At 38.4% G+C, this 23847-nt stretch overlaps 1 protein-coding gene across 1 annotated transcript in view; it reads right to left on the bottom strand.

Moving 5' to 3' along the window:
* Positions 1 to 15276, bottom strand: part of tnika (TRAF2 and NCK interacting kinase a) — a 78737-nt gene extending 63461 nt beyond the window's left edge. Inside the window, exons 1-2 of the mRNA XM_043262740.1 lie at positions 14905 to 15276; positions 2398 to 2463 (exon numbers count right to left, since the gene is read on the bottom strand). Coding sequence (XP_043118675.1) covers positions 2398 to 2463; positions 14905 to 14961 — 123 coding nt within the window. The 5' untranslated portion in view covers positions 14962 to 15276. The remainder of the gene's footprint in view (positions 1 to 2397; positions 2464 to 14904) is intronic.
* Between the last annotated feature and the right edge of the window lie 8571 nt (positions 15277 to 23847).

Genomic DNA, 23847 nt, shown 5'->3' with positions numbered 1-23847 from the left:
ACACGTACAAGTGTGTTTGCTTATGGCTGGAGCAAAAGTATGCAGGATCAGGGTTGGCTATCCACCTTTTTCCTCAATTTGGAAGTAAGCCTATGGGTGAGGCTTCCAGTTCAGGTAAATAACGAGGAAAATAACAACGTGAAGTAAACAGTAAAACTGTTCGCACTACAAACCAGTGTGTTCATAATTAAGATACATTAAAATAACATAAGACATACCAATTTATTAGTATTAAGCAGCAAATCAAACAGTTTTATACAGCTAAAAATAGCTTGACCCAGATGGGACCAGAAGCTAGACCCATAGAATTTACAAATGGCCACTCCCATTTTAACATCATGGAAAAGATGGATACCCCTGTTCTCAACATACAGTAACATGCTTTAAGATTTCTTTGTGGCAGGTGTAGGGAATCCTGCTCTTAATGGACTACCCTCCTGCAAACATCGGTTCCAAATTTACTCAAACACACCTGGTTCAGCTGAGTTTGATTAGGGTCGAAGTTACAGTAAACTCTGCAAGATGGCAGACCTCTAGAAACTGGGTAGGTTTTCCCTGCTTCACAAAGTCACATTTCCAACAAATAACTTGTAACTTTGCACAACCTCTTGTTTGTTTACTCAGTTCTTTTGTTCCGTCAGCGATGTTTGATTCTGCTCCTTTTTTTTACCATTTTACAGAGCATAGATCTAGCCATAATTAAATGCACCTGTGTTACAGTTTTTAAGATTACTAGAAACTTACAAGCAGGTGCATCAGAAATAAACTTTGCAGGATGTTGGCCATTCAAAAGCAGAATTGGACATCCCTGCTCAAGAGTGAGTCTACGCCAATGCAAATGTAATCATCGTAAATGCCACACCAGCTCAATCGGTAGTGAGTGATGGTTCCATAACAGACCAGAATGCCTCTCACGCTGGCCCCTAACCATCATGCCAACCCGCATCCCATAATAAAATAATAAAAGGATACTAATGTTATCAACCCCAAAGTTTGATTCGATCTCATTCACAAAAAATATAAATGTCATTGTGACTGTAAAACAAATGCCATATAATTTACAGTAAAAAAACTGGCAGCTGTGGTTGTATTTTTAAAATACACTGATAACCACCAAAAGCAAGTGGTGTTGAAAGTCACATGATGAACCAAAGTCCACCATAAGCAGCTTTTAAATATGAACATATATAGAAGGTGCTCAGTGTTATTTACACAAACACTAAACACCATTCACAGTGAGACTAATTAAACTGAAATATGCAATAAACATTAATTTAACAACATTAGACGTATCATACAACCCTAATAAATGTAACTGATAAATACTAAGACAAAACACTGATTAAAAAAAAATATATAAATCTAATTCAAACTAAATTTGAAATGCAATGCAAGGATTTCTGGGAGTGTCAATTTAAGTTTCCCTGTAACAATTTAACAGGTTTTTACTGTACCATTTTCACAGGTTTTTTCTGTGCACAGTCACAGTCACCATCATTTTTTACAGTGTAGGAAATGATGAGGCAGACAGGTTCAGCTGAAGTGGATGAGGTGTGCTTAAGGTACACCAACTAGAGTTTCTCCACATACACCTGTGCACTCAGACCTGCTCTGTATGCGTGAGACGTGAAGGGCAAACTGGAATGACAGAGCAGAACCCCACTAAGAGACCAGAAAGAAGCCGACCGGAAGAGATTCACCTCCCCGTCTGAGCACAGATCGTCTCGCTCCACAAATCTGAAACGTGTGTCTGTGTCTGCAGCTTCAAGGCAAAGAGAGACGCATGCACATCAGACACTCTCTTATCGCATTCCACCCACTAAAGAACTTCTTTTAGGCTCTATTTGCTAACTCCGGCACAGAGCCAGCTCTCATCTCCCTCCCTCCACTGCTTCTCGCTCTATCTCATGGCCACCCTTCTCGTCGTTCCTGTCTACTCCTCCCAAGCATATGTCCTGGTTCCGCAGCAGGGCGCAGCTTTGTGGACACATGCTGTTCTGGTGGGATGTGCAAGGACCTTATCTGACTGAACAGTTTAATACTCTAATCAGACGATACCCAGCACATTTTAGGGTTTACAGGAAGAGTTCACCCAAAAATCATCCTCAACCTGTAGAACTGACTTTTGTGGAACAAAAGTTGAATATTAATGGGGCTCGCATTTAATTTACGTAAGTGGTAAAACTCGCACTAGACCCATCTCCATGCTTGGGACAGCCCTGCTAGTCGAAAAATAGCACTATACAAGTATCATAACAGTAAGCCATAAGATTAGTGCACTATATTATACTAAATGTGTATTATTAGATGGAAAATGTTTTGTTTGAAAAATTAAAAAAAAAAAAAAACCCTTTAAAAGGCAATTATTTAAAAACAAAATATAAAAAAATTTCTTACCTTGTACACCTGACCATACGTGCCATTCCCGACAAGCTCCACAAGCTCAAATATTCCTGCAGGGTCCTGAAACCAAAAAAGAGCAAAGTTAATGGTGAGGAAAAAGTGTAAAAAAAAAACAAAACAAAAAAAACAACTATCAACGACACATACTTTGATTTTCTCTACACCTACAGTAAAAAAGAGGGAGGAGCTTAATAGTACCCACCGGGAAAATGTAAGAAGATTTAAAAAAAAAAAAAGACAAATTGTTGATTTTTAATTTTTCCCCCGAATAACGCCTACCAATGAATCCTTTGCAATAACAACAGGACCATGCATCAAAGAAAGAAACTGTGATTCCATGTTGACTTTAATAAACAGCACAGTGTTTCCAGTAGCAAGCTAATTGCTTCTCAGCTCACACAAACACAAAAACCCCTGGTGTCCTCCATCACACAACTGTTGCGGTGTAGCATCTCTCATGGCCAGCACCCAACCAAGTGTGAGATTTAAATCCAACACTCTATCTAACACCTAACCAAAGAAACTCTAAATAAAAGAGTTGGTTCAGGGAGAAAAAAACAGGCCATTTCATGTGCCATTTAATCTGGCTTCACCCAAACACCACCTAGTTGAGTTTGTGACCTTAAACACCAAAAGCCTGCTCACAATTGCCAATCTCTGTCCGACAGAAAGCTGTTGGGATAAAACGGTGAAAAGGGAGTGATATCTTTAAAGATGACATTGCTCAAAAGGACAAATCCGGTATTGTGCTTATGGATGTTTCATCTAGTTTGAGCTCCACTGAGAGCTACTGACAGACAGTGAGATTCCAAATCTAAACTCAGACAGGAATCAACCATCACATTAGTATACACGAGTGGAGGTCCACACAAATGTGACTCATTTCCATGATTGCACATGCACCGCTCTGAACAGTTAAGCTGCAGAGGGGAAATCCAGCATTCACCATTATGGCTAATCCTAAACTGTGGGTACGTTCCAATTGCCCAATAGTGTCCGGCTAAGTGGACTTCTTAGGATATTATTCAGCCAAATCATAAGGGCTGTATATCCCTGAACAAGGAAATTTGCACACCAGAGATTGCGTACCACTTTTGTACAATACCAAGTTAGGTCATACTAAACAGTTTTTGCTTTCATAACCATTCAGAGGTGATAAATTGGGGGGGAAAGTAATTTGCCAAAGTTATCATTTTTAGTATTGCAACAAATTAGGAATTCGAGTATGATGCTCTATAATAACATATTACACAGAACATTGCAGGAATCTCCAAACTAACATTTTGCCAAGTTAAGTAACTTTCTACAGACATCCCCTATTCAATGTAGGAAGCATTGCACAACGCCTAGAAGTCTAGCTTTTTTCTCTCTCAACGCATCACCTAAAGAGCTGAGGATGAATACATGGTTTGGCTCTCTAGGGATGAGTAATATCTTGTCCTTATGCTGACTGGCTTAAAAAAAAAAAAAAAAAAAAATGCAAGCTGCACAGTGTTGTTCACACAAGCTGCTGATTCTAGACAGTCCACACAACACTACTTGTGAAACTAAATGTTGAATTGATCGGAAATGTGGCTTGACTGTTAGCCAAAGCTCTAAGGCCACTGTGAATCCATTGTCAAGATGACAATCTACAGGACGAGATGTGAGAATGTGAGAAAGCAAGTGGACAGATATTGCACAAATGCACAGAGAACTCAAATCTCCAACAATCAGCAGGTTACCAGTCTGCATTTTCTGTTTTGGTAACACCTAAAGCCACATCAATAGTCATTTACTTTATAATTATTGGGAAAGCAACACAAAGCAATTCTACAGAACCACATACACACACAAACACACATTAACGTCTATAAATCATGATGGCTGATGTCTACAGGAAGGTAATCCGGTCAACCTGTTGGCCCTGTTCCTCTCTGTTGAGCTGCCAACAATTGTTCAACAAGGACTCACTTGTTCTCAGTAGATTTTTTTGTATTATTTTTTTAAAATAGTCTATACATAAAGTAACTCATCTGTCTTTTGGTGATTAATGCCATTACACTAAATTTAAAGAGAACTGTTTGTCTACACAGAATTATAGCAGTTCAAGCTTTTACCTTCAAGGTAAAAAACTAGATCTGTCGATTCTGAGTGACTTCTGGCTGCTTCCATAACACTAGAGGAAAACAATGGGGTTTATGGCCATTCTCAAACTCCATTTCACGCCAAGGTGGTCTCAACGCTGAGAGCTTAGTTGAAATTGCTTCAACAACCTTCATTGTCGATGCTGAAAGATGTCTGTCTGTCCAATGGGTTCATGAGGCCATTTGTAGCAGAAGCTTTTAAGCAGTTCTTAATCCCAAATCGAACCATATCATCAAAGACGTGGGGGAAGTCAGCTGTGATCACATGACACTGACCGATGAGGATGAGTTGAACCAAGCAGGGGTGAGCGTTAACCCACTTCAAGCTTTCAAATCCCCACATGACTTTTTTTTTTAATCTAGATGGCAACTCGCCATGACCAACAAGATTTAACCTTCCTTTTAAGGCGCATCTCAGAAACTCACTGTAAACTAAAATTAAACATTTTAAATGGTTACAATGTGGACATTTTAATGTACAGCATTAAAAATGGACATTCATTTTTCAGATTTGCTAAAGATTAAATTTAATAGAGTTATTTAAAACTTAAGTGGGCAATCTATTGTAAAAATAAATAACTTGTGATCGTGTGAATTGTGCATATATAAATTATACTACTTTAGTATAAAACGTCCATTAAAAAAAGGGGGGAAAAATTTAATCAAAAAGAAAAAAATACTGTTTTGAACTAAATTTACATATTTAATTGGCTATTTTTGTATATATATATATATATATATATATATATATAACTATAAGAAATGCTTCTGAGGATCAAATGAACAAACAAAGGATCATGTGACAGAAGACTGGTGTAATGGACACTGATTTACAAAAATATCTTACTACTTTTGGATGCAGACAAATGTTTTGCATACATTGTGAGTACATCGTCCTTGTCGTTTCATTCTACAGCTGGTATCTTGACTATTTCCCTTATTCAGCCTTTCTTCTCTTCACAGAGGCCTCATGGCTGTTTTCCCCCTCTCCTTCACCCCAGTCATCTCATGCTGGGTCTGTGCTTTGTCTGACAAGACTGGCAGGATGGCCCTTTTCTCCGGCTGCATCAGCAGACGTGTCAGTCACTGTGACTACGGAAATGTGTTTCGCTCTTTATTTCTCGCTTCTCGCAGAGCAAGGATGCACATTCTCCCAGTATACCTTCCTGTCTTGGTTCATCTGAAAACGAGGGTCAGCGTGCAAACCATCAGCGAGAGCGTGATGGACAGAGAGGAGTTAACAACCTTGCACATCACTCAGGTTTCTGTTGTTCAAGCAAACATGAGCAGAATACCGTGTTACGGTTCCCACCGTCAGGCTGACCCGCCTGACAGAAAACTAACATGGCAGCACTAGGCTGAGTGGAAGGGAAAGACAGCCTGAAAGGTGTTTATTTATAGAGGCAGAGGCACAACAGAAGCTAACATACACAGTTGATGCAACTCAAGGAAAACCAGTAGCAACTGCTACTTTTAAATATTAGCCTATGCAAATTAGCATACTTTTCCCCCTTCAATAACTGCCTCTTCTGCAACTTTTATAAGGTGAACAGCTGCCATAACACTATTAAAGGGATAGTTGCCTGAAAATTTAAGACCGTCATCCTTATGCTCACTCTCTTCTTGTTATTTATCAAAAATCTAAAAAACAAGTTTTAAAGAACTACAAAATTCTGAATCCTGACCGTTTTCCATTCTGCAAAAGAAAGTAAGCAAGGTTTGGAACAACATGAGGGCGAGTTAATTATTCATTGCTGTGTGAACTATTATTTGAAACCATCGTACATCAGTGGAGTTTGTAGAAAACGGGTGCAGCTGATTTTATACATTCAGAGCAGGTGTTTGGGGTGTCCACAGTCCCGCTCTTTTCCCTCTTCATTTTCTGGATGATCAGCTTGACTGTGGCTCTGGATTACAATAGACGCTGTTTGCTCCAAACATTTCTTAATGCCTGACTTCCTCTGCCACACACACACACAAATCTATCTGTCTACATCCATATTTGATATGCCGCAGGAAAAAGCGGAAACTCGGGCACAAAGTGAGCACAACACATTTACATTCACATGCTACATAAAACAACATAGAATAAATCCATATTGGTGGGTCACAAATTTTCTTAAAATCTGTTTTCGGATCAATATGAAAATTTGAACTGTTCCTGTTTTTAAAACCTACTTTTCTCAAAACAAAAACATCAGACCATATTATTTCATTTATAATATTGTGGCAATGGCAAACGACTTTAATAATTAATTACCATGTTATGGCAATGGATACAGTGCCACAGAAGAAATATTCCACACCTATTAATATGTAATATGATTTGCTATAATAGTACGTGCTCCAAAAACAAGTAAAAACTAACAAATACCTAATAAATGTGACTCAAAAAACAACTAATATACTTATTACTAAAAATCTATACAGTTATGTCAATTAATAATAAGAAAATAAGACTTTCTTTCATCTTCAAAACACAAACGGATATATTTTTATTGAAACCTGAAAAATTTCTGTCCCTCCATTAAAAGTTGATTGCCCCCAAAATGTATATTGCAATAAAAAAACTAAGCCTGTTTGCCATATTGTGTCTATTCATATGGACTATTTCACTTTTACATTTGTATTTGTGACTTTCTGATACATCAAAGTTTGTTCAATTGCCTTTTAACAAAGGCATAGAAATCTCTTAGGTTTAATAATAAATAATAAATGTTAATATTTGAAACAAACTATTACTATCAGTTTGGAATGACAAGTGGGTGTCATTTTCGGTAATTTTCATTTTTGGCGAATTAACCCTTTAAAAGTGTGATTGCGCAAATGCTATTATATAACATTTTGGGTCACACCATTATGTAATTACAGTCAACACTCAAAACTAGTTCTCTTTTACCTGGGTAATAAATCTCTGACTGTCAACAGTAGTTAAGTTAATGATTCTTAGGTAGAGCACCTGATGAATGCATAACCTGCCCTCAGGCCTTTCTCAACCCAATTTTACTCCAAAACATCTGACACACCGTAAAACAATGCATCTGGAGGGACAGGAGGTTCGAGCAATCTTTTAGTCTTCACAAGCCAATGAGTCAAATGAAGTAGATGGTTTCGACATCTATACACGGCACCCAGCGAAATCTGCTGAACTACAGATCAATACCACAATGAAAACATAAACCTCTGGCTCGGAAATCCCATGCCGGCCGCCAAAGCTCGTTCCCAATCAAGGGAGGCAGGCATCTATTTGTGCTAACATCCTAACCTGCCAAACCCAATGAACACAAGCAGAGGAAGTCTGGAGCGCCGCCTCAGACCCAACACACTATATCAACACTCTTAGTGAATTAAGGATTTCTTTATAGCAACCAAGAATTAAACACTTCACAAAAGTTTGCCAATTTGTTAATGATGGCACATTAAGAGACTCGAGAGACTGTCACACTCTCATTCAAAAGTGACTCATAAGAGGTTATGCTTCACATTGACTATTATGCTGTTATATTAGTCTCAGTTACTATTAATTCACATAAAATCAATGCAAGAAGATCACTTTACAGCGTATAGTGATTATATTGGGCATTTTTCAAATTTCTGTTTGGCCGATATATTAGAGGCAGGACTTTTATTATGAGAAAGGAAACACCCGAGCACACAATGCTCACATTCTCTCTAGTTCGCCACCTTCGTTCAGTTCTGTCTAATACGGATAGAAGTATATCTAATAATCAGATAAAAACGGTTTACAAAAAAATATTATAATGAATGCTTTAATATTATTAGTAATAGAAAAGCAAACATTATAACACTTTCTCATTTGCCGTCAGCATTCATCAAATATGCCTTTTTGACATTTTGAACGACTAATGAACAGGGCTTGACATTAACACCCGCCAAATTCAGGTGGATTTCAGATGTGGCGGGTAACAGTCACTCCCACTAGCCATTCAGGTGGGTTGTATTTTATATAAGTATTAGAACTCGACATTATTTTTGAAGGGGAAACTGAAAAAGAGACTTTTACATTTGCTTCATTCTTTAATGAATCAGCCATCTGAACGAAGCATTTAAAGGCTCATTAATTAAGATGACTCATTGAAGATACTGTCACTTAATGGTGATTTAGTTGCATAGTAGCCTATTTTTTCCCAGCATGTCACATTTATAAAATAAATATGAATGTATGCGATGTATATGTGAAACGCCAAGCTCACAACATTATGCTGCTGTAACTTTGCATGCAGTGGAAATGCATTCGTGCTATATTTCAGCTACACTGAACTGTCATAACTGTCAAGCATCCGATTGGTGCTCCAGTCACTTCTGTTTCTTCCGCAGTGGAAAGATCAATTTTGTAAATACTCATTTAACAGCCCTATATTATTTTATTATATTAAGTGAAATTGATAAAAATGTAAGAATTTGTTATGAAAGACTATGCATGCATTTAATACGGTAAGGGGAAAATCCCCTTCAAATAGGTCAAATGACGTGGACACATTTGTGTGTCAGTCAAGTCATAAAATGGGCAGTGAAAATTAATAGCTAGTAAATTTGAAAAACCACTATCCACAGTGGATGGTGAGCAAAAAAAGTTAATGTCAAGCCCTGCTAACGATAACACTTAAAATTCACAAAACTTGCAAACTTAGTCGAGATCTTGAAGTGTGCGTGTGTATCCTGATCGTGTGTTCTCTGCATGACGATCTGTCCGTGTGAATTAAATGCGTCGCTGGAGACGAGCGAGCAGCAAACTTTAAACATGCGATTTCAAATCATGCTGTGCTTCATATGTTTGCCCACTGTCACATTCATGTCATTTTCACTGTGCGCTGTATGAAATATGAGTGTTAGTTTGGCTTCATTTGAAAACTAGCATTTCCAGAGCACACAAACTACCCAAAATGCTGAGAGAGCAGTATTTAATTGCTTAAATTATAATTTTAGTTAATATGCATTAAAGATATATTTATTTGTTCGTGAAAAATACTTTTATACGTTTATATTAGACATTTATATTTTATTATTTGAAATGTCTTAAATATTAAATCTGCCTAATTTCGGTATTGGCCTTCTACTAGTGAAGTGCACTTAAAACTTAGTGGTATCTGCTACATATTAAAGAGAGGGGACAACATGTTCAGTGGGATATAAGTTGAGGGCAGGACCTATCTAACAGAAATTGATTGGATGGAAATCCGTTCGGCTAAAATATAATTGGATAATTTTATTTTCTGAGGAGCATGGTCTTGCTAATCTTGTGCCCGGCGAGTAAAATTGGAAATTGGAGTCATAATTATGAGCTACAGCAGAGTCTAGCTGTATCTAAAGGTAAGAAACTCAATGCTGGATGATACACGAGTGGTGACGTGTTCACCGACCTAAAAAATAAATCTATTTTAGTATTTAATATTACGCCTTTAATCTAAAGTATACAGGCAACAATGAGTGGAACGCAAGCCATGTAGTAAATAGTGAATGATTCTGCAAACTATTTTAATTTTTCAAAAACATTTGTGCATAACACAAATTTGCCAGATTTCCATCATTTTCAATTCAGATTACTGAGTGTCAACAGACTTCTAGAAACTCATTAATAATCGGTGCGTGTTGCTAATCTACAAACATTTGACAATTTGCTAATTACAGGACATTAATCCATTCAAAAGACAGTCACACGCTCCTTCAAATGGATTTCTTTCTGGTGTCTCAGCTAGCATTTGCTTAAAATATTAAACCATGTAAGGAAGTGTGTAAATGACAGATAATAGCCACTTAACAGTCGACTAGTGAAGTGTGCTTCCTTAACATTTCTGATACCAACATAAAGTGGCGCACAGATCACGTAAAGCATTTAAACTGGATCTAAAAGGAGTTAAATCATTTTTCAGACCAAAATGCCACGTGTGCTTAAATTAGAAATCAAATAATGAAGCAGACAAGTGACAAAAGTCAGTCTCCCGAGACGGATCTTAAGTCCACATCTAAACAGGCAGTTTATTAAAGACATTTTTAAAATAACTACATAAAACTATGCGAAAATTCCGCATTTGCGTTTCAGCATACAGACAGGAAATGGGTCAGCGGACGTCTGCTGGAGGGCAGAGTGACGGAGATATGGAGGAATGGGAGGAGGGAGTAGATTCAGGACAGCTAACGCTGCAGGGTACGGTCTAACTGCAAACATAAAACACAAAAAGCCACAAGCGCTTTTAACCAGCACTGGGCTAGGCATGAGGTGAGACGACTCTCTGCACCCCTCAGTTTGAGCGTCTCGATGTGGCTTTGCTGATAATGGCCAGAACTGCCAGTTCTAGCAACTACGCATTTTCTTTTCTTGGTGTGGCGTGCATATAAAAATAAAGTTATACAAGACGTCCTTGGGCAGAATGGCACTGAATGGAATGCAGCTGGAGCGCCAGGGTGTGACAGCAAGTGACTAACACATGCATAATTCCCCCACAAAACAAGAGGCGCGCAAAACAGCACACCCAGGGAGGACACCAGAGCCCACACTGTCACCCGCAGAGTCTCGACGCTGCTGCTCTTTGAGGAGCGCAGGTAAGATCTCGTCGTCTTTGCACATGCGGAGCAGAGCGTACGGAAGTCAGGTGAGAGGAAAGCAGACGGCGCACCACCTGGCCCTCACAGCGCCGGACCCAACGCTGTTCCTTTAACCCACCGAGCTGCTGAATGAAAAGGACTCAAACTGAGAGGATGTGTGAATGAAAGCAGGATCTTAAGGCCTAACTCCAAGCCATGAAAAAAAATAAAAACCTTCAACAAGCAGAGCAGCTCCTCCATTCATGCCATTTCATCATGAATGGGTCTGTGACATAAGAAAATGTTCAACACAGATGATGATGTTTATAGAAATGCATTTAGTGCAATATGTTGGTGTAACAACAAAAGTATCCAAAAGTTTGGAGATATATATTATAATTAATTAGCATTCTTCAAATTATTATTACAATTTTTATTATTTATTTTAGAATTTATATAATATCTATAAAATATACAATTTATTCCTGTTTTCAATTACCTTGATCTTTCAGAAATCATTCTAATATGCAAACATTTCTTCTTATCAATTTTGAAAACAGGTTGTGCACCCTTGCCGAATAAACCTATTATTTTAAATGAACTTATAAAAATGTACTGAAGCCAAACTTTTGAAAAGCTGTATTTTAATGCACCAATCGCAAGGCTCTGCAGGTGTCTTCCCTATACTTTAGTTTTTCATCTCACTTATCACCACAAGACTTTGGCATATTTGAAAGTGTTTTTCTGTTTAAAAAAATTCAAAATGTAAAAAAAAAAAATAAAAATCATTCTTTAAAATGCAATTGTGAAATAAATGCATCACTGTTGTACTACCCTTATATTTTTCAATTTCTTTGCTCTCGTACTTTACCAACCCCAGAACCAAGTCATTGTATCTATATGAAAGCCATTCTAAAAGGTATTTTTGAATCAAATAATAAATTACTATCACATCATTGGCTTGTATCCTGTTTTAAAAGAACTTAACCTTGAGTCTTGCTACAGCTGACTGAACAGGGCCCCTTTCAACAGCTAAACCACATAGGCTACCTGTCAAAGCCACGAGCAGAACAACCCTCGTCTGCACCGGGAAAAAACGCTACCTCATTAATATGGGTGAACGAAGGTCGTTCTGACGACCCGCATCAAAACCAAGCCTAATAACACGGCCACTGTGCGGTACACGACCCCTCGACAAACCAAGGTCCTCGCTACTAGTGTTTAGAGCTAAAAATGGCCAGACAACAAACAGAAAGGGCATGGATCTCATTTCAAGGTTTGTGGTCAGAGCACAGAAGCTCATTTTCAGATGTCGTCCCTCGGGACTAGGTGAGGCTGACCAGGTGATGCCAAACATGGCTCCCATATATGTGGGACACAGACCTCCGCTTCTGTGCCAGCGCGAGAGTTTATGAATGGCCCATCTGAGCATGTGCTGCGCTGAAATGTTTCCCCACTACTGCACATGTCAGCGCTCTGCTTCTGGGTGACCTATTTCCGTTTTCGCTCAACACAACATGCGCGAGAAAGCACACTCAACACACTACATTCAAAAGAACGGTAAGATAAAAGCAAAAAAGGATTCGTTCCCGGGTGCGCGCACATGACATTTAACAAACATTTAGTGAGGGTTGTGCACAGACGGCAAAAATAAGATCGCGTCAGCACCTAAACGTCCGTTTTGACTCGAGCGCAAACGGACACGCATATTCAGACGAATCATATGATATTTTATTCCATATACACTCTGCATTTTCCCCAACGACTGAAAGCGGCAGCCAGGAAGTGACGTGAGCGGCCTGTGAAACTCCCTTCTTCCATATCACCCTGCTTCCGTTGAAGGGCAGGGAGCATGGCTCGTATGAAACGGAGATTAACACTTAACCTAATCCCATTCAAAATATGAGCGACATCTGGGGCGCCATGTGATCTGCAGTGTTGAAGCATGTGCGCGCAAACAGATCCATGTGTGAGGAGGCAGGGAAGGTGAAGCTAATGCACCAGACACAATGGATGGCCAAATCAAAAGCACTCAAAGGGCTATCTGCAGTAATCTTTCCATCCCACGCGCTACTTAGCCTCACGAGCAGAGAAAGAAGAGCACTTCACGTGCATCCCTTTAGCCCATTAGATCCTACAGCACACAGGGTAATTGGTTTACGGCTGCTGTGAAACTGTGCCTCGCCATATGGGCATCCTTAAACTGCCCATCCTGTTATATTGTGCCTAATTTACTTATCTCACACATTCGTCGTGAGGCGTATAGATATTTTCACACTTACATGTATGCATTTATCTAATTGACGTTCCCTGGGAACCAAACCCGTGACCTATAGGCCGTGCCAGCCGCACGCGCTACCGGTTGAGCTACAGGACAACGCGCGCACACACACACACACACACTCACACTAATTAGACAGACTGACACAGTTTTTATAATCCGAGGAGCGACACATAAAACGAAGCCTTGTTAGGAAGTAACCCAGTTTATCCACTCAGAAGTCGCTGGAAAACATGCTGCGAGTAATTTGGTGGCATTAGAAGGATTTGAGCATTTATCAAGCCATGCATATGGCACACTGTTTCCCGGTTGGACACGGATAGATCCTGCAGCAGCACACAGCAAGATCAAATTTGTTTCTATTGAACGAACAGTGGAATACAAAAAACGATTCTTGAAAATAATGTTCCGTTTTTCAAGATCTATCGTCGCCTTTTATGAACACAATAAAAACGCAAGCGAAACGTGGAATCCCTCTGCTCCGATGAATGCATTTTCAATTGAATTCAAATTAAATGTGATAGTTTTAGTGAGGAAAAAACAATTGTCAAAATGTTCTAGCAGACATAACTATTTAAACAGGTTACTCAAAGATTACAAAAAAAAAAAAATCATTTAAAAGCTGTTAATGCCCCCATAATACTGTAAGCAGTGAAGACATTTTGTTTTTTAAAAATAGTATTTGAATCAGAAAAATTCAAAATACAACTTCAAAGTCATTGTGCCATGATCAACATCCGGGAAGCCATTTTGTGGCCATGTGACAAAAAATATTTCTGCATATTTACATAAAAAAGGCATGTTTTACTCAGATCAACAAAAAAATTAAAAAACATCTACAAAATCTCTCTTCATGGCATTATTTTATTTTAATGCATCGGCCTATATGTATGACAAATGTACGACAACATTACATTGAAAAATGTTTTACAACTTTTTGGAAAATTACAAATGAATTTGTGTATGTTTGTGTGTGTTGATGTAGGTATTCTAGCACTTTTTCTCAATCATTAAAATCAATCATTTTTGCCGACGTTTTTAACAAAGACCAGCATGACCACAAAGATTGCATCAAAGAATTTGTCGTTTAAAACTAGTAAAGACACGTCCTTTCCACTGATTCATAAAATTCACAAACGGTTATAAGAGAAGCAGTCAGCGTGTAGGGCTACTTTAATAAAACAGACTAGTACAACGTGTACAATACAAACTATGTCAAAGAAAAAAATACAGCAGGCGATATGAGGTTAAGCGGAATGTTATTTTATTAACCGGATCAGTTCGTTGACATTTTCTGCCATAATCTGTAATAAGTTTCAAAAAGCAGATATTTGATCCGATAAATGCAACCCTCCACAGCTTCTAATCGACTAAACAAAAACGCTATACGGTTCTTTCATAAACAAAACGTCTTGTCGCTGTTCGTTCAGCCGTTATTTTACATTTTACTCCATTTCTACTATTGTAGTGATTGTTGCACCTGCCATTACGGCGCAACCGCAACACCAAAAGACATCAATGAGCATCTCCAATAAAGGACACACAACTTACCCTTAACGCGGAGAGGTCTATTTCATCCAGGCTCCGAGCCGGAGAATCGCTCGCCATATTAAAGACGAAAGAAAACCGGAATTACGCGAAGAAACAAAGAAATGTTGTTGAATAGATCTCGGGCAGCCGTCCGCTGATCTCCTACGGCAGCAGCAGCGCGTTCAAATCTCGTCTCGCTGATCGCTCGTGCTTATTGTACAATCCGTCTTTTAACTCTGGATCCCACCGATGCTTTTGCTAGACCTCAGTTCGATTCGACCCCGGCAAACAGTAACATCGTTTAGTCTGAGGACAGCGTGTTTTTCAGCAGGAGCTACACATCTTTCGGTCTCTAACGCTGTCGCTGAAATCTCAATGCCGCTTGTCTTGAGAGTAGCATCAATCAGATGAGTGGGAGGGGCTAAACAGCGGGGGGCGGAGCCAGAGTCGTCAGCGCCGCCCATTTGTTTGCTTCCACTGTTCAGTGTTACAAGAAACACGCATTCCTTCGTTTACGGATTCATTTCTATTGTCTTTCCTCATACTTAAGTTTATGTTAAGTGTTTATATTTTATAAAGAAATACGCTAGTATCATAGCTGGTCACATGTACTGTGTTATGCTGCCCTTTTGGTTCTTAGGAACTCTTGAAGAGATTTTTAAACATTTGAAATGACAGATCTGCTTGGCCGAGCACCAAATGGCATTCCTTTCAGGTACACCCTTTACTTGTTTACCATAATGATACAGTTTCCTGGTGGTATAGGAATGAATGAGATCCAACCTTAGTGATGATAACGTCCAAAAGAATTCACCTCTGCATTAAAAAAATGTAAAACGGGTTTAGAGTTGTGGCAATAATTCATTCTATTAATTTTGAATAAAAAAGGCGTCTACAAGATGCGTTATAACACTACATTCAAAATACAGGTCGATTTCCCTCATTTTAATCTGTTGTTGTTTCTATTTAAAGGAATACATTATAAGCTGGTCCTCTTATCCTGATTTTCATCCAAACCACTGCAGTCTGGCACAGCCACCCCGTAATTCAGCTGAACATTTCTGCTTCCTTGGAAACTTGACCTATATAATTGTTTAATCCACTACTTAGGAACTCCTTTCATTTCCCTTACATGTTCTGCTGTCCTGTTTTGTTGCAGCAGGTTAGCACACCAGTCAAGAGACAAGCCATACAACCTACATTACCGGCAGAAATTAGAGGAGAAGGTCTATAACTCGGATTAATCATCTGTCAAAACATATTTCTTAAATGTTAAACAACAAAATGCGTTTACACAGCTCCACAGATGTCTCCACAGCTAAATTATTAAAAGGGAACAATTTTCTCACATCATTAGCAGTTATTAACTGTGTTGTCACCGTCTATTAAACAATATCCTCGGTGAAACTTGTATTGCTTAAGATCACACGAAATACACGGCTCTATTATTTGAAGGAAGATCCTGACCAGAGTTTCTCCAAAAAGTCTGCATTAAATTCCATGGATTCCTTTTATTATTGCCTGTTCAAAACAGCTGCTCGGCAACTACTGGACACACAAGCGTGACTTTGTTACTTTGAGTGTTTAGGTGAAAGATCACAGCTTGCTTAAAATGTCGGTAAATTGCAAGCCAGATCGTCTTGCTTCACTGTTTTGATGCAAGTAGCTCATCAGATATGACTCTTCAAATCATTTCAATGCATTTGAGTACACCTTTTGGCATTTATCTTTTTGATGCCTCCGGTTTTTAAGAGAAACAAGTGGATTTGGAGATGCTTTAATCCAATGTGACTCACAAAATAATGTAATACTACAACAAAATTCAATAGGTGTAGTTTCACCCACCCGCGTGGGGCAAATAGTCACTGAGAGCAGTTGGGGGTCGATGACCCCAGGCTGTCGCCCCCTAGTGGATACTTGCTGTAGGCAAAATAAAAATACAATCTGTATTCATTCAACGCCCTATTTGCCCTGTTAATTAAACAATGAGTCATAAAATATTTTTCCTTGTAAATGTGTGCCACCTAGAACAATTATCTGAATTTGCATCTGAAGGAAGTAGCAACAAACTTTACGATATTGTTCGCGCAGGAAGTCTGTTACATGTCTAGCAAGTATTTGTTGCGCAACTGTTGTCCCGGAGGTGCTTCTTTACTAGAAACGTAGCTTGCGTTTATACCTGAATCAGTAGACCGGTTTGTCTTTGCCAATTTCGCTGGTATCGTTCAAAGGCTGTCACGGAATATGAGGAAATCAAGAGCCTTGTATTGAAGAATCAAAAGCGAAAAAGAAAGAGCATTCGGTCAGTCCACAGAAAACAAGAAAGCCTTTCAGCTCCACGGGATGGGCTGAAAGAGCTTTTTACCACTAAATATGCATAATCCCTCAGCCTGCAGTACATAACCGACATAGAATGTGTGCACTGAAGACACAGAAGAGCGATTTGTGCCGGCCTGCGAAGAAAGAGTTTCCATGTCAGTGGGGCATGAGATATTCACACTCAACATATCGGCTCAACTCAAAGCTGCATTCAGTGCTGTGTTGCCATGTCCCCTTACTAAACAGCAAGCAACTCGGGCCTTGTTGTCGTTGTTGTTTTTTTTTTGAAGTAATAAATTGCAGCTTCTTTGAATTCATTTCTATTATGCAGTCACGCAGTCTGGCTTGTCACAAGGTCTGCCGATGTCTGACAGTCAAATATGCCCACCTTTTCAAGCAAACAAAAAGAGTTCCATTTATAAAAATCCATAAATTCATCTTTGAGTCATGAAAGGGAAAGTTCTTGATGGTTCTCTGGCAGGTAGCCTTCGTCATTCTTCAGGTGTAAAAATGTTAAAAATCAAGTGAAAGTAAAGATAAAAGTACAGCTATCTGGAAAAAACTACATATTTAATTTGTACTAAAAATGTTATTAAAAATGAATATGACGCTAAGTCATACAACCCATATTAATGAATCAGCATCTTCTTAAGTGAAACAGTAGGCATATGTAATAAGATTACAAATATTTTAATCTTGACCATCGTGTTTACTCTTTGTAGTGGTCCTGTCCCCTTGTGCAATACAGACTAAAACTCTTTTCTTGTGTTCATCTGAAGTCATAAACATCTGGGACAACATAAGAATCTTAATTTTTGGGTGAACTGTCACTTTAATCATTTGATGCAGAGGTTAGAAACACATTCCAAACAGGATGCAAGAATGGGTTGAGGAGAGTCATAGAATTAAAATATTTTGAAAGACCACTTTTTTTGTGTGTTGTCCGACTCACTGTCTAAAAGGACGATACATTTTAATTTGGGCTTTTTCTCAGCAAATATACTGTAGCTACACAATTATTTGCTGATGATTAAATGAAGAAATTTATGTAATTATTAAGAAACACACACACACACACACACACACACACACACATATATATATATATATATATATATATATATATATATATATATATATATATATATATATATATATATATATATATATATATATATATATATATATATATATATATATATCATATATATACAATTAATTGAGTCCAAATACCTTCAATATAATACAATCAAAACAACACTAAAATGAATTGCATTTAAGCAAGCGTACAATGTTCATTGAAATGCTTTTTTGGAGATCATTTTCACAAAAACATTACTTATATTTAAGCTTTTATCACTGATTTTATTTGCATTCAGTCTTGTGCATTTAGCCAATATATTACACAGCTAATGGCTCGATCAAAAAAAGAATGTTTTTTTTTTTCGCAGGGAAAACACAACTCAACACGCTTCCTCAGATTTGATGGGGAACTATAAAACCCAGACATTTATTTGATGAAAGTCATAACTGAAGTAGAAATGTGTGTGTGCTCGAAACGTGAAAACAACGGTTCACACGCTTGTTCTCACGTCAAGCACGCACTTTGAGGTTACGTTTTTTTTATTTAATGTGCATAATATAAAATAAAAATGTAATGTACTATTTAAGTTGAAATAAAATTGCAAGGAGTAAAATGTACAGTTTTTTCTTCAGAAATGCAAAATAATACTTAAGTACAGCAATCAAGTAAAATGACTATTTTACACCTCTGGCTGTTACTATGAACTGTGAAATAGCATTTCAGTTTAAAGGTACATTATCACACATAGGAAAGACACTACACAGTGAGGTGTGTACACCCCATAAAATATTATTTTTCAATTATTTTTAAGCAGTTTTCCTAAATAAGCTGCCCCAGGCTTATCTTATTAAGCAGCTCTGTTTATTTCAGACCAGGTTGCCGTATCTGCCGGCTAGCTTAGCTATATCTAGAGCTCGTATCTTTAATTTTCAAGAGTCTTTATTATTGTAATTATTATCCATTTATTTCCAGAATGTGTCCTTGTAACCAGTGTGCACAAGCTCAATCACTTTCCTTGAAAGAACCGGTTAATAAATCAACGATAGCGGAGACAGATTTGCCACCATTCACGCTCTTTTGTTGCGCACATTGTCTGGTGCTCGTGTCGAGGCGTTACAACCACGAAGTTACTCTTGTTTTCTTACCCAAATTCCTAGCTGCAATGGCACACTGCAGTCAGCCTGTGTATTCAGCAGCGTCAGTATGCAGCACTTAGCTCTTGGCAGTGGGCCCTCAGGGACACATCTATAGGTGATATCTACCGTAGGCAGCATGTGCAGACCTGGAATCTGCTACAGTCTTGATCTGCCCTTTCAGACTGTCCATTAATGACAGTGAAAAATGCAGCTGGTTTAGGCTCAACTCTAGGGATCGATTCCTGTCCATGAAGTGCCTGTTCAAATGAGATAGGTAAAAAGTTGCTATAAAAAAAACCCTTACATTAGCAGTTCTGTGGAGAGGGTGTATCGCTGCTTGTGGATAATGGCAGTGCTCACAAAGTCCGGATCATATACAGCGCTTATACGGCGTTTGTACTGGTGTCCACCAGGTGGCGCTGTGAGTGGTTAGATCAATTCAGAAAATAAACCATGGTTTTATTGTCCATTTTTTGTGCGTGTGTGCGTGATGGTCGGTAGGGGTTGATATCACTAGGTTATAGCTATATATTAAATGACCGTACCTTAGACTTGAGAGTTGTCCACCACTCAACAGAGGGTTTCCCAAAATATCATTAAGATTTTGACTTTAAGGCCTTGTTTCATAGACAGGGCTTAGCCTAAGCAAAGGGGGACGTTTAAATAATTTTTATAAAAAGCATTACTGGTGTGCATCTTAAGGCAAAACAAAGGCACTGACATGTTTCAGTCAGTGCATGTTTTCTTTCACTAGAAACAGCTCCGATTTACGTTTAGTCTAGGACTAGGCTTAAAGGAACACTTTTTTCGGAAATAGGCGATGCTACTGGTCTAATTGGATTCGGTGATCTATGCTAAGCTACGCTAACAGTGCCATCGCCAAACCCGGAGATCAGATGAATAGATTCCAAAATGGTAAAGCTCAACTTATTAACTCTGGGGGAGTTGGAGAATGAGCCTATTTCCAAAAAAAGTGTAGTGTTCCTTTAAGCCTTGTCTGTGAAATTTGAATTTGACACACATTCATGACAGCACCGCGATGCATGCTGGGCATTAATGTCTGTCCAAACAAGCCGCAGTGCATCTAGGGGCCCTATTTGGCATAAAGATGCGGTTTGGTTGATTGGATCACAAGTGGACAACGGTAAATACAAGTGTTGAAGGGGGTGTGCTACGTTTTGAGCTTGTCCACTTGCGGTCGAGCAGCCACAAAATACAATCTCCGCCTAATGACATGACATTAAATCATTGCAAGACGTACAAGGACGCACGCTGCCTTCGACTAGCCAAATCTGATGTGCTATTTTCTAACAATATGAAATGAACAACCGTACATTCTCAATAACTTTAGCTTGTGCTCGTGTTTTGCCGCAGACAGAAAGATCCACTCATTTACCCCCCTCTTCCTTCTCGGATTTCATCAAAAATATCTCAATTTACATTCTAAAGATGAACGAAGGTTTCACGAGTTTGGAATGACATTATGGGGGGGGAACCAATAATACAACTTTTATTTTTTGGTTGAACTATCCCTTCAAAACACTCTGCTGTTGACTTCTTAACCATGTAAACGGCCATAATTATAAGTTATGGGTTTGTTTTTCATCTTTCCTGAAACACCCATAATTTAGGTCCAAATGATTTAGAACAGAGTGAAACATTCCTTATTGTACAGTGCTTAATCTGAGCGTGTTTTGATCTTATCTTTAAATTCAGAAGTACTTCCTGTTTTACAGCTTTTAACATTTTTTATTAATTCAGGAGGGAGTCTACCTGCGGATTACCCGCAGCATCTTATTTCCTTGTAACAACAGGTTGTGAAAGGAAACATTCTGTCTGCTGTCAAGAACATTATTCTGCCCCCTGGCTGTTACTGTGAACTGAGATATAGCATTGCAATGTTACAGTGAATTACTGCACATCACAGAGAAGAGACACTGCGACCTGAGTTAAGTTCAATTAAGACTCCAGAGACGTGGGAAGAAGCAAATGTGACAATCCACAAAGTGATGGCAATTTTTTGATTTGCAGATTCAAGCTATAAATATCGCTCGAGTACAACTGATTGCATTTAAAGATTCTTGTCATTTGTCTCAGCCGAAGATACAAATAATGGGAGAAAACCACGGACGGATTACTTATTTAGCTGAGAGGAAGATTATTTAAAGACTAAAATAATTATTGTCATGTTAAGTTCGATTTCAAATCTTTTAAATTGTGTTGAATATGCTTTACAGAGATAAAACTGACTATAATCCACAATAATACTTAGTGTAACAGATTAAATAATAATACTATTAATAAACTCTTTTAAGCAGGGAAAAGAGTGACCCGCCAGCAGTGTCAAGCCTTGGAGATTGACATTACATTCTTAAGTTACTCATTTGGGGAAACAAATAATTCAATATGCAAAAAAGGAAAAGAAAGAAAAATTCTACAAGGCAGTTGGAGGTATGCCCTGGGGTTAAGAGGTATGTTTTTGTTTGTTTTTTTAGATGAAACTTGAATAGAGAACAGGAAAAACTGAAATATAAGCTGGCACGTCATGAATGGAATGGGGGCAGAGCGGTCCCGCCGCTCCCTATACTCAGAGCATGCAGTCTGCTTAGGGCACCGACTCACAGAAAAAATGGTATTAATGTTAATATTCATAAATAAAAACAAACGTATAAACATATAATTTTCTATTTTTGCGTCAGCAACCTCATGCTCGCACCCTCAACTAATGTATGCTAATGACGACAACTGAGAGAACTATGAAAAAGAATCAGACAAAAAAAAAAAAAAAAAGAGCAATTCGGGTATAATCCTGTTTCACCATCACCAATGCATCTGTCTCAATATTCCATGTTCCCTTGCGAAAATTAACCATAGTTTTACTACAAAGAAAATCCTCAAAAAATGTGGTTCTTATAGTCAGGGTAACCACAAATTAAAGGCATTAAAGTCCTGGTTATTGCTGCTTTTACACGTAAAGGACATCAAATCCTTGTTCAATATTGACCAAACATTTCATTCAAATATGTACTTAATCTTTGGGCGGCTGAGCAGTACAGTCCTGCTTAGGGCACCCATTGGGCCAGCAGCGGACCTTGTTATGATCATACGAACTTCAGAGGCTCCATCTGTGATATAGTTCTCATCGGTCAAAGCTCAAATACTGCAAGCAGGAGTGTCAGTACTAAATTGTCCTAATTAACCACAATAATTAAAAGTAATTCATGATTAGAGAAGTTCGCAGAATTGGATGTTCTTCGGTAGTTATTGAAGTATGAAAAGGAAATATGATTTCAGTCTATTTACTTATTTAGGTTAGATTTAATTACATTAATGACTTACTGTAACTACTTCCAACTACTTTGTAATTAATCGTGGGGACTTCTAGAAGTTTCCCCCATAGCGAAACGCAAAAGATATATATATACGCGCACACACACACACACACACACACACACACACACACTAATTGGCTGATTCTGATGTGGCTTTGTGAGCAAGTAACTGTACGATATTACGTCTAAAACACAAGCAGCATCATATTCTCAGTCATTCTGTTCTGGTTTGATCTGGTTTATCAACACACTCGCTCACGTGATTTTGCTTAATTAAAAAGCTCCCTAACTAGTCAAAGCATTGCACTGCTTCGCAGACTTCAGTAGCAATACTGTATCTATTTATATTACGAGAATAATGAGCAGTGCAAAAACGCATAATTATTAACATATGGAGTCTCAATACTTGCGAACATCAGTGCAAATTTGCCAGAGACTGCTTTTCTCATTTCAGAAGAGGACAATCTGTTTAATGAGCCATTGCACAATACCAGAGAACTACAGTACACAGTAATTGAGACAGCGATCCTGTTTTCAAATGACACATGTAGTTAGTGAGGCATGACAGCTTAGCAATTGACCGGATAGCTCTTGAAGAAACCGAACGCTCAAGGTCTGGATGGTGTCGAGTCGGTTGAAGGCTTTTGAGACCATCAACGATAAGAAGCCATTAAGGTCACAGAGATAATCTATCAACTCTTTTCACTCTTGATTTCAATACGTCCGAACATGATTCCACTCAGAGGATGTCATTAACATTGGCCGCTCTCTATCAGGTGTCTCGTCCAATGAGGCACGTTTGGGGACGAGCCAGTGGCCAGATTTGCATTTAAATTGCTTCATAATGATTGTGTTTCAAGACTTCCAGGTTTGGGCACGGATCAGAGCCGGTTCCCCTATGAAGAGACGGCATTAAAACTAATATTCACAAGGATACAACTCATATTTTTAAACCTCTGTCCCAGCCGTTGGTGCCTAAAGGGCATGTTTTGATTGCTTTTTGGTGTTAAAATGGAAAAGAAGACAATATTAGAATGTGATTTAAGATCAGCTGTTGCAGTAAAACACCCCAAGGAAGCCATTCACACAAAAG

The sequence above is a fragment of the Puntigrus tetrazona genome, chromosome 2 (assembly GCF_018831695.1).
Source record: "Puntigrus tetrazona isolate hp1 chromosome 2, ASM1883169v1, whole genome shotgun sequence".
NCBI lineage: Eukaryota > Metazoa > Chordata > Actinopteri > Cypriniformes > Cyprinidae > Puntigrus > Puntigrus tetrazona.
The sequence above is the reverse complement of the archived record's forward strand: the minus strand, read 5'-3'. Positions and strand labels throughout refer to the sequence as shown.